The sequence below is a fragment of the Mytilus trossulus genome, chromosome 5 (assembly GCF_036588685.1).
Source record: "Mytilus trossulus isolate FHL-02 chromosome 5, PNRI_Mtr1.1.1.hap1, whole genome shotgun sequence".
Taxonomy (NCBI): Eukaryota; Metazoa; Mollusca; class Bivalvia; order Mytilida; family Mytilidae; genus Mytilus; species Mytilus trossulus.
Window position 1 is genome coordinate 6,131,097 of NC_086377.1, and position 18,754 is coordinate 6,149,850.

At 32.2% G+C, this 18,754-nt stretch overlaps 1 protein-coding gene across 1 annotated transcript in view; it reads right to left on the minus strand.

The window, feature by feature from the left end:
• LOC134717529 (serine/threonine-protein phosphatase 6 regulatory ankyrin repeat subunit C-like) overlaps window positions 1–18,754 on the minus strand; it is a 48,169-nt gene that overhangs the window by 2,143 nt on the left and 27,272 nt on the right. The window contains exons 5-6 of the mRNA XM_063580019.1: window positions 7,709–7,807; window positions 1,358–1,456 (exon numbers count right to left, since the gene is read on the minus strand). Coding sequence (XP_063436089.1) covers window positions 1,358–1,456; window positions 7,709–7,807 — 198 coding nt within the window. The remainder of the gene's footprint in view (window positions 1–1,357; window positions 1,457–7,708; window positions 7,808–18,754) is intronic.

Here is an 18,754-nt window from a genome sequence, read left to right on the forward strand (position 1 = left end):
TTGGTAGGTTACAGCATACTTTTAATTTATTCTTACGAATTTTAACTATTATCCAGTAATTTGGTACTACTGTAGCGATAACAATTCCTTTAAAATGGAAAAAAAATCAAGACAGAGCTCTTAGATTCATACATGAATATTATGATAGTCAATACTAAAACTGCTAGACAATTCTAAATTACAATCTTTAAAAATAAGAAGAATAAAAAACAAATTGCAATAGAAACATTTAGCTACCTTCATGATTTGATTAACATAAAAAAAGTATGATTTAAGATATTAAGATTCAGCAATACTCCCAAGAGTAAGAACAACTACCGAATAAGTATGGCTTAAGATAGTTTTGATATAATTCTGCACAATTCTGGAATGCATTACCGCACCATTGTCCAATGGAAACATCTTTTGACCAATTAATAAATTTGGTAAAAAACATTGGATCAAAGTAACACCTCGTGCCAGTGCAGTGCATGCAGATAGTGTGCATGCCTGTTTGGTTTTGTGTGACTATTTGATTTGTGCAATCCTATCATTAAATTGTGATATGTTTTAGGTGTACTATGCTTTTAACTTATATATGTCATTTATTGTTACTTACTGTGCACTATATGTTTAACATTGAATTATTTTCATTACTTGTGTATATGTGTATTGTATTTTGCTATTAAGCCATATTTGAAAAGCTTACTAGAGCTTGTGTTTTTGAAGTTTATTGAATATCGACTGTAAATGAAACTCTGAATTGAATTGTATTGCATTGAATAATGAATTTCTTCGTTATAAACAAACAGCAATGCAACTAATCATAGGAAATGTTATATTCTAAATAAAGTCGATTAGACGGACATAAAATTGGCCGTCGAATTGTAAAGTTATGTTATTGTGACATCAGAATTGAACGTCAATTTGAGGAACAGACGTCAATGAAGGATCGGACATCGATTTGAGTCTTACATTAATACTCAGTTTATATGTGTTATACTCATTTGAATTTACAATTTTCTTATTAAAATCTGTAGAAAGTTATGTACAAAATTGGAAGGAGAGATGTCTCATTGGCACTCACACCACATCTTCCAATATCTTTGTAACAAAAGTTCGTATATGATATTGCTAAGGAAACTGAATTTAATGTTAAAACGAACACAACCGGATGCTAGGTTGCCCAACACTATAAGGAAATGATCAAATAAAGGTGCAAAGAAAAATAACGAATGTAATCAATACTTTGAACTTTTAAAATAATTTACGTAATTCATTATATAAGATGTGCAAGCAGTTAATTATGATCCATGTGTACATGATCATCTGTTTTGTTGCCAAACAAGTGTATTTCTCAATTTATGTAATAACATACCATATTGTCAGTAGCCTTCACATCAGCGTTATTCCTGATCAGAAGATCTGTGAGATTTATATTTCCTTTTATTACTGCATCATGAAGAGGAGTTCGTCCCTTTAAATGAGATGAATAAGATACTAATGAAAAATGTATAAACAAAGGATGCGATATCAATATAGAATAAAGATAAAAATCCAACACCAATTTTTTTTAATACTTAAAAGAAAGACATTTGGAACAATCGTACCTACCTATATAAATAAGAAATACAAAAAAGTCAAACTGTATTGCATTGTTTAATTATGTTTATTTATGAAGCGTTTGATTCTAGCGTATCTAAGGCCGTTTAAAAATCGACAAGTAATATGATAACTAGATAATTATGTTTTGTGGTAACACTTATAATTTCAGCAATGAGTCTCAGATTTTCACCAATGTATCTATCAACAAAATATCCCCTCTGGTCCAGATTTATAAGTTTTGGAAGAAATAATTGATTGTTTTCCACAAAAACTTTAGCTTATACTTTGTAATCTTGATTGAAGAGAACCGGATTACAACAGATCGACAAGAGAATTATGTCTTTATCTTTGTTTTGGGTTAAGATTCAAAGTACCAAATTTTGTGAATGAAACAGCTTTTTTCTTTTTTTTCTTTTTACTTTGAGGGTTTCCCCACTCGGTGTAAACATTAGAACACAAAACCACAATCAATGGTTGTATGATTTGCTTGTATTCATCCAATGATTTTAGACATTGGTGTTTTATCGGCAAAATAGTAGGATATGTTAATGTTTCATTATTAAAAAGTTAATTTGTAGCACTGACTTGTGGTTTACACAGAATGGTATTAGTATACCTTTTACACAAACATTTTTTTTGTTTGGAAATGTATCACAAATGTACAAAGGTGGCCCTCAACACAATATTTTTCTCTGGATTAAACAATATATATAAAATACAATATATTTTAAAGGAGAATTAAGTTTAACAGCTTTGATTGAAAAAATAAAACATCATTATATTTTGGAGAAAAAGATATCAATTAAAAATAAATGTTTATCAATCTAGGTACATTTACCAAGAGGCTTTACAGAATAATTTGATGAATTAGCATCTATACAAAAGTAGCAGACATGAACATAATTTATGTTTTGTTTTTGGTTCATTTTGTTTTTGTTTTGTTTTCTTTTTCTGAATCATCTTTCCTTTTTTTTATTAATTAATTTTCTATATTTTTTGTGTCCTTTTTAATTAGATACCATTATAAAATCCAAACAACATGTTATTTTCAAGTTCTATACATTTTCTGATAAGTTTATTATATTACATTTCTATATATGAACTTCTTTGCATCGGAACTAAAAACATGTTTTTCTGAAGAAAAAAAACAGTTGTTGGCATGACACGGGTTATGTTCTTCTCATATATTTTATGATAGTATGATACTAAACCCCTAACGGGAAGGATTGTGCCTGATATTCATATGATGACGACATAGTCTTTCAATCAGTTTAATTGAGGTCTGGAGCTGGCATGTCAGTAAACTGCTAGTAGTCTGCTGTTGTTCATGTATTATTGTCATTTTGTTTATTTCCTTTGGGTACATCTTCTGACATCAGACACGGACTTCTCTTGAACTGAATGTTAATGTGCGTATTGTTATGCGTTTACTTTTCTACATTGGCTAGAGGTATAAAAGAGGGTTGAGATCTCACAAACATGTTTAAACCCGCCTCATTTTTGCGCCTGTCCCAAGTCAAGAGCCTCTGGCCTTTGTTAGTCTTGTATGATTTTAAATTTAGTTTCTTGTGTATAATTCGGAGTTTAGAATGACGTCCATTATCACTGTACTAGTATGAATATTTTTAGGGGTCAGCTGAAGGACACCTACGGGTGCGGGAATTTTCGCTACATTGAAGACCCTTTGGTTGCCTTCGGTTGTTGTCTGCTCTATGACCGGGTGGTTGTCGCTTTGACATATTCACCATTTCCTTTCTCAATTGTATTCCTATTTGATAATAGTAATGTTGTATTTTTATATTTGTTTGATAAAAAAAAAAATAATAATCAAGCACATCAAACAAATGGACAATAACTTTCACATTCCTGCATTACGATGTTGTATTTTCACGTTTAACGACCGAATTACTTAAAATCAGATTCATAAAGAGTCATACAGTTTAAAATAGAGCTCCCATACATACTTCGGTTAGTATCTTCTTATGTCATTTTACAGGTATTTTCTTAATAGGGGCAATTTCTTACAGGTTTAATTATTAGGCATTAACTGAAAACAAATTATAACCGGCAAAAGTATCATTAAATTAATAGATAAAAGTGTCATTGACAAAAAGGACTTATCTAAAATGTATACTGTTGCACATCTATGTTATGGGTAAACGATTGAAAACTATATTGCCTTGACCAAAGAGTGCTCTAAATGTAATCAATTAGTGCAAGCAAGGGTATTCCTCAGATACAAGTAGGAAAAAGGTATATGTCTTTAATTAGTCACAGCAATACTGAGAAATTATGAACTCAGTCTGTATTTGTTAGACTCGTTTGAATTTACAATTTTCTTATTAAAATTTGTCGAATGTTAACCACAGTTATACATGTTACAAAAGTTCTTATATGAAATTGTTTCGAAACTTCAGTAAATGTTAAAATAAACACATCCGGATGCTTGGTTAAGTAGCCATACAATGTAAGGAAATGATCAAATAAAGAGACAAAGAAAAATAGCGAATGTAATCAATACTTTGAACTTTTGAAATAGTTAATACAATTTATAATACTAAATGTGCAAGTAGTATATCCTGATTCATGTGTACATGATCAGCTGTTTTGATGCACAAAAAAATACTGAATTCCGAGGAAAATTCCAATCGAAAGTCCAATGGAAATAGCTAAACAAAATATAATTATATTTACCGTTATACACAATTAGGTCACCATCGCGAAACTGTTATCCTATACGGTGTAAACATAGCAATATCTTGTTTGTAGTCTTAATTCTTGTAAATTATCATGTAGTGTATCCCTCAATGCTTACGTTCTTTTTACGTATTGAATCTGCTTATCCTTCTATTACAATTGGATCAACTAAGTCTGTTGTTACTTTAAGTCACGTTTTACAGGAATTTGTTTAATGGAGGCACTTTTACAAAGATTCAAAGTTAGGGCAAATACTATAAACAAATTAGAACCTTCAAAAGTATCATTGAAATACTACATAAAAAATGGAAATGAAGAAAATGATTTAACATCTAAAATGTATGATGTTGTCCACTTATGTTACGATGGGCGATAGAAAACTATATTGCATTAATCAAAGAGTCTTTTGTTACACTTGCAACTGTAAATTTATTTTGACAGACTTTGGACAGTAAATTGTTAATTCAAGTGAGTCTTACAAATACAGACTGAGTGTATTCTTTCGTACTATTACTGTGACAAATAAAAGACATATAAGCTTTCCCTGCTTGTATCTGAATAATACTCTTTATTATACTGATTTCTACATGCAAATGTCTCAGCAAGTCAGGAATGTGAAATGTGTCTATTTATTTGATGTGTTATCTGATGAGTGTTCACATTATGGTTGATGCATATATTCGCTTATTGTAAGGAGGAACTGGGGTTCACTTCTGTAGGAGTCCATTTTTCTTTTTTTCTTTTCTTTATAGATTTATGCAATTTTAGTTAAGAAATATTTGATGCCCGCTATACTTTATTTTAGTTTTAAAACGGGTAGGCATTACAATCGTGAATATTTTTGCCACAGCGATAGCGAGGGCACAAACAACACGAATATAATGCCGACCCATGTTAAAACTAAAATAAAATATAGATGGCATCAATTATATCGATTCTGGTTAGGACAATTACGGTAATTTCTATGTTCGCTGTGTATAAGTGTTCAGTACTTGTGTAGGCTTTTCCATCAACCTCCCTATCGATTGTTGTCCAACTAGTTCAAACAAGTTTAATTTCGCATAGTTGTAAATTTCTTAAATTCAAAATTAAAGCAGAAATTATCAAATTTATTAACTTGAACAATATTTGTGTCACAATATAACAGAAAAGTTAAAATTCAACGTCTTTTTCTTCGAGGTCAATTTCTGACACGCACATTTTCAAATCAGTTGTCAATGGCGGTGGATGCAGGGTATGTCGATCTTTATTTACTAAATTAATTGTAAATGTTTCGCCGGTTATTGTACATTGGTAAATAAGTTCATATCTGATAGATAATGCCATGATAAAGGTATGCTGACATTTGAGACTTGGCAGGACGGGCCCTTTGACAGAGATTCATTTATACTTGCGATAGTCCATATAATTACGTTGTCTGGCAAGGCTTTTTTTTCTGGGACACCTTCCTATGACCGCGTCCCGGACAAAAATAATAAAATAGCTTGCCAGACGTCATAATAATTTGGACTATACTTGCAGTAGCTACACCCTGTAATGTTGATGACAGGGCGCGCCTTTGTGCATGTAACAATTTCAAATGCTGTAGTACATGATGATTAAGATTAATACTGAGTGACAATCTTGTTGCATTTGTAAAATGGATTAGAAACCTTGGTGGTATATTGGTATATACGCCTATTTTTTTTTACAGGATAATGGTGTTCGATTTCCTTCTGGGATCAGTCCATTTTATAATAAATATGAAATTCTTATCGTCAGATCATATGTTTCAAGGAAATAATTATATACATGCCTTTTAACAGGATATATGAAACATGTATTTCAGAATGTGGGATTTTGAGGTAAGAACAGTCAACATGAACTATGCAGTATCTAGTTCAGATATATCAATTTTGAATTGTAATACATTGTTGTCATTGTAAAAGTATTAGTAACTGTAAGAGTATTAGGAACAAAATGTGTATCATTTAAGTGTTTGAAAGTGTCCTAAGTTTATAAAATACATTAAATGCGTATACCAATTTGATAAAATTCATTTTTTCTGCCGTAGTCAAAATACGCATGTGTAAACTAATTTTATTGGATAATAAAGTATGGTTTCTTTGCAAGCTAAAGAAGCACGTCATATTAGAATATCGGTAAATCGGGAAACGAAATGTTAGCATACACATGTTAAAAAAAGAGGGACGAAATATACCAAAGGGACAGTCAACAACTAATGAATTTGAAATCTGTGATTATTTGGGGCGGTAAACAGGAATCTATACAAATGATATTGTCTAGTTATAAGTTGGAATTAAACAACTTGTAAAAAGAGGAATTAGATACATCGTATGTAAAACAAAATGCTGAACAATGCAAGACATACTATCATAGACCGTTGGTTTTCCTGTTTGAATGGTTTTACACTAGTTATGTTGGGGCCCTTTATAACTTATTGTTCGGTGTGAGTATTGATGACGTTTCATTGACCTATAATGATTTTTTTATGACGAATGCACATACACTAACCGTTATCTCAACAGATATGCATTAATAACCTTTTTTTTCTAAGAAAAATCACCGTTCTTCCTCTTTCGGGAAACCATATGCGCTTCCCTGATATAGCCCCTTTTAAATTTTTGAAAATGAATAATGTTGTTTTTCATGTTCCAATAATTTTTTCTTTGTATTTGTTATTCTATCTTAATTATTTTATTGAATAGCATGTTCTAACATTTTACTAGAATTTAATAGAAGAAATTATTGCGATATTAGATATTAAAAGTACGTGTTGTTCTTCTCAATGAAAAAAAAAGTTTACACGCCGTATTTATGTGATATGATATCAAAACAGTGTGTATTACAGGTTAAGAAGGCACCTGGTCAGATTTTAGGTATACGCTATTGATAATAAATTCGTTGCTTTAAACGGATTCGTTCATCGCTACAAAACGTCGATGAACTATACTTTGTGCACAATAGTGTATACATTCTACATAAGAAAATACTGTACTAAGTCAGAAACACGACATTTGTTGTCCATTCGTCTGGTATGTTTAAGTTTATTCATTTTGACAGTAAGTGAAAGTTGCAGCTCATTGAAATTTGAGGCATATTTACGTTGAAAGTATGCCCCCAAGTCCTTTATTTTGACCTTTGAAAAAATAGAAGTGCATATGCAAGTTCCAGTCTAGGTTATAAGTGTTGTCAAGACTTCATATTATAACATGTATAAGGGGTACACATTTAACCGTAAACGAAGTTACTATTGAAAACTGCTGATATTATCTGAAATCTAACCTATAATTTAATGTTTTCCTACTGTTCACTCTAAAAAGAACACATTCACTGTGCCACAATATAATAATTAGTATAGTGTGTAACAATACTCAATCAGACAATTCCATGGCAATTTGAAATTAAAACAAAACTAATATATTACCTCCATATTAACAGCTGCCACATTGGCTCCAAGACCTATCAACGCTTTAACCACATTCTCTTTTCCACTACTTGCAGCTTGATGCAAAGGTGAATTACCCTTTAACAACAAAAAAAGAGTCAATAATGATAACACGATTGTCTTGTCTCAGCATGACAACTGTCACGAAGTTAAACATAACTACTTGTTTGTACTGTTATAATTAGTTGAACAAGCTTCGTTCTTAAGAGACTAGGGAAACAACAGGAAAAATTATCTAGTTACAGTGTATATTGAAGTTACGGAAATTTGCTTTTTCCAAATGCCTGTAACAATAGCTTGAAAATGCTTCAATCTAACCATTTCAATGATAGAATACAATTTAAGGTGGAAGACAAATAATTTAGAAACTATCATCAACTTAACAAGTAAAGAGACAAAGTAAAGTGTACTTCTATGCATGAGTGCAGATTATATGATTTCTGACCCAGTATACACTCTAAAAAGTACTAATTATATAATTACAAACATATTAACCTTCTATAATATACCGTAACTTGATTTTACTTAGATTCAGCCTGTTTAAGTAATTCACATAGTTTGCAGTAAAAACGAATTACTTTAATTAAGTAAAACTATTCCAAAAATATCTTATTGAATTATTTTTAACTTAATGAGGAACATTATTTTCTGAAATCCCTTTTTATTACTAGGCTGGATTAAATAAAATACTTAGAATCATTACTACAAAAGTCTACTCCATATTTATTTATTCCTTTATTTATTTTTCGGAATCGTATTTCTAATTGATTGAACACTTTAAACTCAGTGTACATGGTTTACAAACATTCTAAATAGCAGTTTTACAAAATTGTTAAAAAGTAAACTTTTAGTTATTTGTTGGACAGTAGAATGCTTTTGCTACATAAAAATGGGTTGTTTTTGACAATACGATGTACACATACCAAGCACTAGCAACATTAAGTCATGCTAAATTACTAAAATCGTCACAATTCTAGCCTTTTGGTTAAATTTAAGACGGTTTCCGTGTAAAACAAAAGTCGCCGCATTGGTGTTCATCCAATAAAGGCAACAGTAGTCATAAATCCATGGAAAAAAAACAAAATCGGAGTAACAAACTAAAACTGACGAAAATGCATTAAATATAAGAAGAGAACAACGACACAACATTAAAATGAAACACACACAGAAACGGACTAAGCATTAGAGAAAATCCTATCAGAATAACAAATATAACATCAAAACCAAATACATGAATTTGGAATAGATAAGTACCGTGACATGTCTTATAGTAATGTAAATTCAAAATAAAAAATAAGAGAAAACAAACTACACAACGGAAATAGAACGTTGAAATGTAACACACACAGAAACGAACTATAATATAACAATGGCCATATCCCTGACTTGGTACAGGACATTTTTTAAAGGCAACAATTGTGGGTTGAACCTGATTTTGTGGCATGACAAACCTCCCTCTTTTATGGCCATGTGAAATATAACATTAAAATGACAAAATAACATTACTGGACTACAAAATAAAAAAATAGGAGAACACAATTGACAAAGAAACACACGAATAATAGCTAACAAAAGGCAACACGTTTAAAATTTTAATGCGCCAGAAGTGCATTTTGTCCACACAAGACTTACTAGTGACGCCCAGATACAAAAGCTTGCAAGCCGAAAAAAGAACAAAGTTGACCAGCATCGAGAACCAATAGTTCAAAAATGTTGTGCCAAAAACGGCCAGGGTTTTCTGTTAGGTACCAGAACATCCCTTTTATTTAAAATAATTTATACTTTTGCAAACAGTAAATTTTATAAAATGACTATACAAAAGATATATGATAAAACTGAAGTATTAACTAACTACAGGAAACAACCGAAATGCATTACATAACCCGACAAAATGCATCACAAAACATAGACACATCCGAATAAGTTAAAACCTCAACGCCAAGTGCCGTCATATTTGAAATTGTAAAAAATTACAAAAAAATGACGTCACATTTGAATTTGTAAAAAAGATCATCATAAAAATGAAAAAAAAATTACGTCACATTTGAATGAATAAGATAGAAGTAGGATTGATTTAAGATTATATTTTAACTAAATACTGATATTACATTTAATAACAATGCACATTTCAATACGTATTAATAGCAAACTAAGGTAGCAATTAACTATATTATATAGCTATGTCCGGTTTGTTTTGAATCTAACTTCAAACGTAAATCATCGTACAGATTACGTTGAACAAAATGAAATCTAATAAATGAAGGCGGTGATTAATTTTCTTTACCAAAACACATGCATATAATAGAAAAAGACGGCAACACATTTGACAAAATCCGATGAGAATTACAAATATAACATTAAACATTTAAACTAAGTTCATGAATTTGAGATATATAAGTACCGTAACACGTCTTATAGTAATGCAAATTCACACTTATCAAAACAGTCACAATCGGGAAAAAGTCACGTTTGGAAATTTAAAGATTAGGCGACGTAATGATAAACCACAATCTACCATGTGGTAGAAAATTTCCTTAGCTAGTTTGGTCAAAGATACATCGTAGGGATCCACCAATGCGTGATGGTGTCCATACAATTTACGGAGTCTCACTATTTATCTGTACTCCTCATAACTTTGATGGAGCAGTTTCTGCGTAAGGAGCACACTCCTGTATATGAAGTCCGTATAGTGTGAACAAGCACGAGCATAACGTATCAATAGTGATATGTTTACACCATACGAAGGGGCAGATGGTATGTTACTGCTGAGAAATGGGAAATTGATGATTGGGAAGTTGAAATCGTCCCGTTTATCATATATTTTCGTGTGAAGACGTCCATCTGCGTCAATATTGAGGAAACTATCAATGTATGAATCAGTCCTTCTAGTATCAGATGTATTCTTAATTTCAAGTTCACTGGGATATATGAGATGTAAGTATTGGCTGAAATATGGGTAATTCAATGATAGAACATCATCAATATATCGGAAAGAAAAATTAAAGAATTTCGCAAGATGCTTTTTCTTTTTGTCTTTTAGAAGGTTCTGAATGAATTCTGTTTCATAGGAGAACAAAAACAAATCGGCCAGCAGGGGTGCACAATTAGTACCCATGTGGAATACCGACTATCTGTTGAAATATAAATCCTCCAAACTCAACAAATATATTGTAGATCAAACAGTCCAGCATTTTGATAATATCATCTTCAGTATATTTTGTGGAAGATTCAGTGTGATTCATAAAAAAATATGAATTATTGTTACCCAAAAAATGAAATGTGTATCTACGATTCCAATTTTTATAGAATAGCTCTGTTTTATGAGATGGTGAAGTCGATCTTTCAACTGAGCATTGGGAATAGTAGTATAAAGCGAAGAGAAATCAAACATTTTTATGTTGCTGCAAAATTGCAAAGATTGTGATCGAAGATTAAGCAGTATATCTTTCGAATTTTTGAGAATCCACATCTGGTTAACACCACTGGTAGAATATATCTCATCAAGCCCATCCTTAACTACAGAAAAAAATAGTAGTCAGTACTTAAGAAAGATGTTAAGTCGAACATTTTAAAGCCAGCTATGTGTCGTTCATTGTGTAATCATACGTTTTTTGATTGAGTTAAGTCTGCCAATTGATATTTTATCGTGTGTTTTCCTATGTTGTGATGTTATGCTATTGTTTCAGAAAAAGGGAGAAGGTTTAGATCCATTAAAACGTTTAATCCCGCTGCAAATGTTTGCACCTGTCCTAAATCAGGAATCTGATGTACAGTAGTTGTCGTTTGTTTGTGTAATATATACGTGTTTCTCGTTTCTCGTTTCTCGTTTTGATTATATTGATTAGACCGTTGGTTTTCCCGTTTGAATGGTTTTACACTAGTAATTTTGGGGCCCTTTATAGCTTGTTGTTCGGTGTGAGCCAAGGCTTCGTGCTGAAGGCCGTACTTTAACCTATAATGGTTTACTTTTTAAATTGTTATTTGGATAGAGAGTTGTCTCATTGGCACCACATCTTCCTATAGCTATATATGCATATTTTTTTTAATTTGAGGTTTCTTATGACTTTTACTATACGGCAGGACTTGTTTCGATGGTAACTTGTGTTAACTTATGACAGGACTGGTTCCAAGATAACTTATATTGCTGCTCTGACTGAAATTGTCTCTCTCTCTCTTTCTAAAATTCAATTATCAAAATGTGATGGTGTTCGGTTTTATCTCCATTCTATATTGATATCGTAAATTTCAGTATTGACTACATTTGTTTTAAGAACTTTTGTTACACTTGCAACTGTAAATTTATTTTGACAGACTTTGGAAAGTAAATTGTTAATTCAAGTGAGTCTTACAAATACAGACTGAGTGTATTATTTCGTACTATCACTGTGACAAATAAAAGACATATAAGTTTTCCCTGCTTGTATCTGAATAATACTCTTGATTATACTGATTTCTACATGAAAATGTCTCAGCAAGTCAGGAATGTGAAATGTGTCTATTTATTTGATGTGTTATCTGATGAGTGTTCACATTATGGTTTGAACCAACCATTTTATCAAAAAAATTACACTGGTTATATAGCAGATTGACAAATAGTTATTGTAATCATTGAAAAGCTTAATATTCACTTAACGACACAACGTTATTAAATTGTTTAACTGATTTTACCGAGTTATCTCCCTGTAGTGTTAGGTTCCACCTTAAAGGCAAAATGTATTATTCTCAGCAGTATATGTATGCGTTTAGTTAATTTATCTCCTTTACTATGAATTATTAAAACTTGATTTTGGGGAGATAATTACTGTCTTTTTAAAAGACAATAGATTTAACTTAATCAACTTACATACAATGCAACTATTTTTTATAAACATGTGTTTGCAATAACTATAGATTCATTATCATTATGTAATTTATATAATTAATGGTACCAATTTTCTTTTTCAAATTTTCTTTTACCCCTTTTTCTTTTTGGTTCATTATTTTCTTTTTTGTAAACCCTTTCCAGACCCTCATATATTTACACATGCATAATACATGTAATAAAGACACATTTATAGACATTCCTCTTTTCTACATTCTTTTTTGGCTGACTTATAAATGTTTCTTGAAAACATTTAATGCATATATTCGCTTATTGTAAGGAGGAACTGGGGTTCACTTCTGTCCATTTTTTTTTTATTTTCTTTATAGATTTATGCAATTTTAGTTTAGAAATATTTGATGCCCGCTATACTTTATTTTAGTTTTAACATGGGTAGGAATTACATTCGTGAATATTTTTGCCACAGCGATAGCGAGGTCTCAAATAACACGAATATAAGGCCAACCCATGTTAAAACTGAAATAAAATATAGCTGGCATCAATTATTTCGATTCTGATAAGGACAATTACGGTAATTTCTATGTTCGCTGTGTATAAGTGAACAGTACTTGTGTAGGCTCTTCCATCTACCCTCCTATCGATGTTTATCCAACTAGTTCAAATAGTCCGGCGGCTTTGTGAAAAATTGTGTGCATCCTGTTACAAGCATGAAATTTGGCATAGACCTTCCTCAACTATTACTCTCTTATTTCAGATAGGGAGGCATTTGAAAAAAATGTCTCACTTCCGGTAAAATTCAAAATGGCGGACGTCATACTTAAACCATCCCAATATCGAAGGCCAGCGTGTAAAAATGTCCTATTATCATGCTACTATCATAATATTTGGTACAGACCTTTGTGTTTTACTACTTTTTGATAAATTAAATAGATTAGATGTCTTCAGAAACCCCACGTCCGGTTAAAATCCAATATGGCGGACATTGTACTTAAATAAGCTTATTTTTAGGGAGGGTATTTGAAATGTGTTTTAACGTATTGCTACTATAATTACATTGTGCATGAACCTTTCTTTGGTGCTTCGATGGAGACAATGCATAAGACATATGTCTTTAAAACCCTGACTCCCGGAAGTATCGAAAATGGCGGACAGAGAAATATCATTTTTTTATTCAAATTTTCAACTTTTTTCAAAATGTAAAGAAAAACATTTTATTTTGTGCTGGTCATAAAACTTTTGGCTTTAAGTTATCCTTAAAACCACTTATTCTAGCATGTTGTAAATGCTAAGATATAAAGTTGACACTTCCGGTAAAAATATGACATAAATTTCAAAGATGAGTCCTCAATCTATTTCTTCGACGTAGAGTTTTGGATAGATTGATTTAAACAAAATAAAATCACTATTATATATAATAATAGTACTAAAAAATATTTAAAATTACTACTATTTGTCCAAAAATACATGCTTATTCACAGTCACTAGGACATACACACAAGGCAGTGCACGGGAGACCCGATTTTACACATAAAAAATAACCGCGTTATCTTTTCTTACATCCATAATGTACAGGCTTCTAAAAAAAAAAGGGGGTCTCAGAAAGAGTTTTTTTTTAAAGGAACCCTTTTTGTTCCTTCGCAATCCATTAGTGACAAGACTAGATAGCATAAGAGTCAATCCAAAGCTCGTCTCACTAAACACCTGCATATTATATATAGTATATTACACGTTTTACATGCTTGTAAAGACTAGAGCAAGTCGTGGGAATAGCCTCACTTAAAATGAGTTTTCACTTTCGTGCAAAAATTGACTTTCTTTCTTCGTTAATCATGTTAGATTTAATAAGTTTGTGCGATCTTTCAGTACAACCCCGGTGATTTAGTCTGATCAATCATCATTCTTTATGTTAAAGTCACATCTTCAAATACCATCAATGTCTCCCACGCAGTCTTTTCTTCCTTTTCAAGCAAAGAGAGAACAGTATCACAACCCTTCATAAGGTATGGGTTAGAAATAAAAGTGTGTGATCACTTATTGCCTAGTGCATTTGAAAGGCCATTAATAGAAATTAATCCAAAGATTTTTGCCTCCCCAAATACAATCCATAGTTCGTCTGCCCCTATGTCACGGAATAGCGAAAAATTATTGACAGCATCATCAGTGACTGTTAATCATGACTTGTTTAAGTGCGTGTTTCACTGCATCAGACACATGCACCAAGATTTGAGTGTCAGTCTTTTTATGTGAACATGGTGCTACACTTAAAATACATCACGTGGTGAATAAGATAGAATATCCTGAGCATTTGTTGCTACAACTACCATACTCATCAAAGACTTCATCCACTCTTGTTACAGTCTCAAGGTATTTTATTAAGGTAAGGACATAATACCCAATCATCTTACTCGTTAGGAAACACCTTGAAACTGTAACAACAGTGGATGTAGTGTTGGATGTGAACATAGACAATACTGGTAGTTTGAAAGCTGCTAGAAGAAGCAAGGGCAACATTTAGGGGAAAGGGAATACACAGACGAACCCAGGATTAAAAATATCCTCAAAATTGGGAAAGTTTTCTGAGAGCTGACGACAGTAAGAAAGAACTTTTAAGTTTTCATTCACAGAAGCTTGCTCAATCAGTTTGAATACAAGGTAGATGAAGCAACAAATGCTCAGGATGTTCAGTGTTATCCACCACTTGATGATGTTTCAAGTTTAGCACCATATTTACACGAAGAGACTGACACTAGAATCAAGATAGATGTGTCTGATGCAGTGAAACATAGACTTAACTGAGTCATGACTCAAACAGTCGATACTAATGTCATTGCTGTTTCGCTATTCCGTGACATGGGGGCAGACACACTTTGGTTTGCATTTGGAAGGGGAAAAGTATGAGATATATATCAATCAATGACCTTTCAAATGCACTAGGCGTTAAAAGATAACACTTTTGCTGGAAAAGGAACTGCGTTGGTGACATTAATGGAGTTTGAAGTTGTGACTATAGCATTTAGAATGATGATTGACCAGTCAACATCACATATGGATTTGATGTTTAATGTCATTGAAAACGATACGTGGTTTTGTTGGAAGATAAAAAAAAACAGATTAGGTTAACAAGGGAAGCAAATTTGTGTTTTTGCAGAATTTATGGATGTGAGAAACAATACCACAGTGTTTGTAAATGTTGGAAATCAGCTCTCCGATTGTGAATTGCGGCCTACTGAGTATGCTGATTGGGTATTATGTCCTTACCTAAATAAAATACCTTGAAACTGAAATACGAGTGGATGAAGTATTGGATGCGTATGGTAGTTATAGCAACAAATGGTCAGGATATTCTATCTTATCCACCACGTAATGTATTTCAAGTTCAGCAACAAGTTCACATTTAGAGGCAGACACTAAAATCATGGTCCCTGTGTCTGATGCAGTGAAACACTCACTTAAACGAGTCATGATTCGAACAGTCGTTAATGATGATGCTGTAACTACTGTTTCGCTATTCCGTGACACAGGGGTAGACGAACTATGGATTGTGTTTGGGAGGGCAAAAGACTTTGGATTTATATCTATCAATGGCCTTTCAAATGCACTAGGCAATGAGTGATCTGAGTGATCTGAAACACTTATTGTTATCCATGTCTTTACCTGTTGTGATATGGTTCTCTCTTTGCTTGAAAGGGGGCAAAAGACTATGTGGGAGACATTGATTGCATTTGAAGATGTGACTTTATCAAAAAGAATGATGATTAATCAGACTAAATCACCGGGGTTTTACTGTAAGTTCGCACAAACTTAACAGATTGGTTTAACATTGTTAACGAAGCAAGAAAATAACTATTTGGGCAACAGGGACGGCTTTTTAATGCTATTTCCTCAACTTGGTCTAGTCTTTTCCAGCATGTTACTCATGCAATATACTTAGGTGAGTGTTAAGGAAGACGAGCTTGGGATTGGCTCTTATGCTACCCACTCCAGGCAGGGACAAAGAGGATGACTTTTGAAAAACTCTTTTTGAGGCCTCATCATTTTGTCAAAAGCTTATACATTGTGGATGGAAGAAAGGATACCGCGGTCATTTTTAGTGTGGAAAATCGGGAATCCCGTGCACTGCAATGTGTGCATGTCATAGTGACTGTGAATAAACATGTATTCTTGGCCAAATAGTAATAATTTAAAATAATTTTTAGTACTATAGTGATTTTTTTCTTAATCAATCTATCCAAAACTCTACATCGAAGAAATAGATTGAGGACTCATCTTTGAAATTTACGTCATATTTTTACCGGAAGTGTCAACTTTATATCTAAATATTTACAACATGCTAGAATAAGTGGTTTTGAGGATAACTTTAAGCTAAAAGTTGAATGACCAGCACAAAATAAAATCATTTTCTTTACATTTTGAAAAAAATGAAAATTTGAATAAAAAATGGATATTTCTATGTCTGCCATTTTGGATATAACCGGAAGAAAGGGTTTTTAAGACATATGTCTTATGCATTGTATCCACCAGAAACACCAAAGAAAGGTTCAACACAATGTAATGCTAGTAGCAATACGTTAAAACACATTTCAACTACCCTCCCTAAAAAAAAGCTTATGTAAGTAAAATGTCAGCCATATTGGATTTAAACCGGATGTTGGGTTTCTGAAGACATTTTATCTATTTAATTTATCCAAAAGAAGTAAAAAAAAAAGGTCTGTACCAAATATTATGATAGTAGCATGATACTAACACATTTTTACACGCTAGCCTTCGATATTGGGCTGATTTAAGTATGACGTCCGCCATTTTGGATTTTACCGGAAGTGAGACATTTTTTTCAAATGCCTCCCTATCTGAAATAAAAGAGTAATAGTTGAGGAAGGTCTATGCCAAATTTCATGCTTGTAACAGGATGTGCCATTCATCTAAAATATGCTTGTAGCCGCCGGACTAAAACCAGTTTAATTTCGCATGGTTGTAAATTTCTTAAATTCAAAAGTAAAGCAGAAATTATTAAATTTATTAACCTGAACAATATTTGTGTCACCATATAACAGAAAAGTTAAAATTCAACGTCTTTTTCTTCGAGGTCAATTTCTGACACGCACATTTTCAAATCAGTTGTCAATGGCGGTGGATGCAGGGTAGGTCGATCTTTATTTACTAAATTAATTGTAAATGTTTCGCCGGTTATTGTACATTTGTAAATAAGTTCATATCTGATAGATAATGCCATGATAAAGGTTTGCTGACATTTGAGACTTGGCAGGACGGGCCCTTTGACAGAGATTCATTTATACTTGCGGTAGTCCATATAATTACGACGTCTGGCAAGGCTATTTTTTTTCTTCCTATGACCGCGTCCCGGAAAAAAATAATAAAATAGCTTGCCAGACGTCATAATAATTTGGACTATACTTGCAGTAGCTACACCCTGTACAGTTGATGAAAGGGCACGCCTTTGTGCAAGTAACGATTGTAAATGCTGTATTACATGATGATTAAGATTAATACTGAGTGACAATCTTGTTGCATTTGTAAAATGGATTGAAAACCTTGGTGGTATATTGGTAATTACGACTATTTTTTTATAGGAGAATGGTGTTCGATTTCCTGCTAGGATACATCCATTTTATCATAAATATGAAACAACTTTGTCATTTCAGTATAACAGTTATAAATAACCTATACTTTATTTTATACTTTATCGTCAGATCATATGTTTCAAGGAAATTATTATATACATGGCTTTTAACAGGATTGATGAAACATGTTTTTCAGAATGTGGGATTTTGAAGAACAGCCAACATGAACTATGCAGTATCTAGGTCAGATATATCAATTTCGAATTGTAACACATTGTTGTCATTATAAAAGTATTAGTAACTGTAAGAGTAGTAGGAACAAAATGTGTATCATTTAAGTGTTTGAAAGTGTCCTAAGTTTATAAAATACATTAAATGCGTATACCAATTTGATAAAATTCATTTTTCTGCCGTAGTCAAAATACGCATGTGTAAACTAATTTTATTGGATAATAAAGTATGGTTTCTCTACAAAGCTAAAGAAGCACGTCATTTTAGAATATCGGTTAATCGGGAAACGAAATGTTAGCATAAACATGTTAAAGTATAACACAAAAAAGCACTTGAAACAGAAAAAAATCTATTTTTTCCAGATTTAGGCTTTACAATAGATTTTAAAACTTT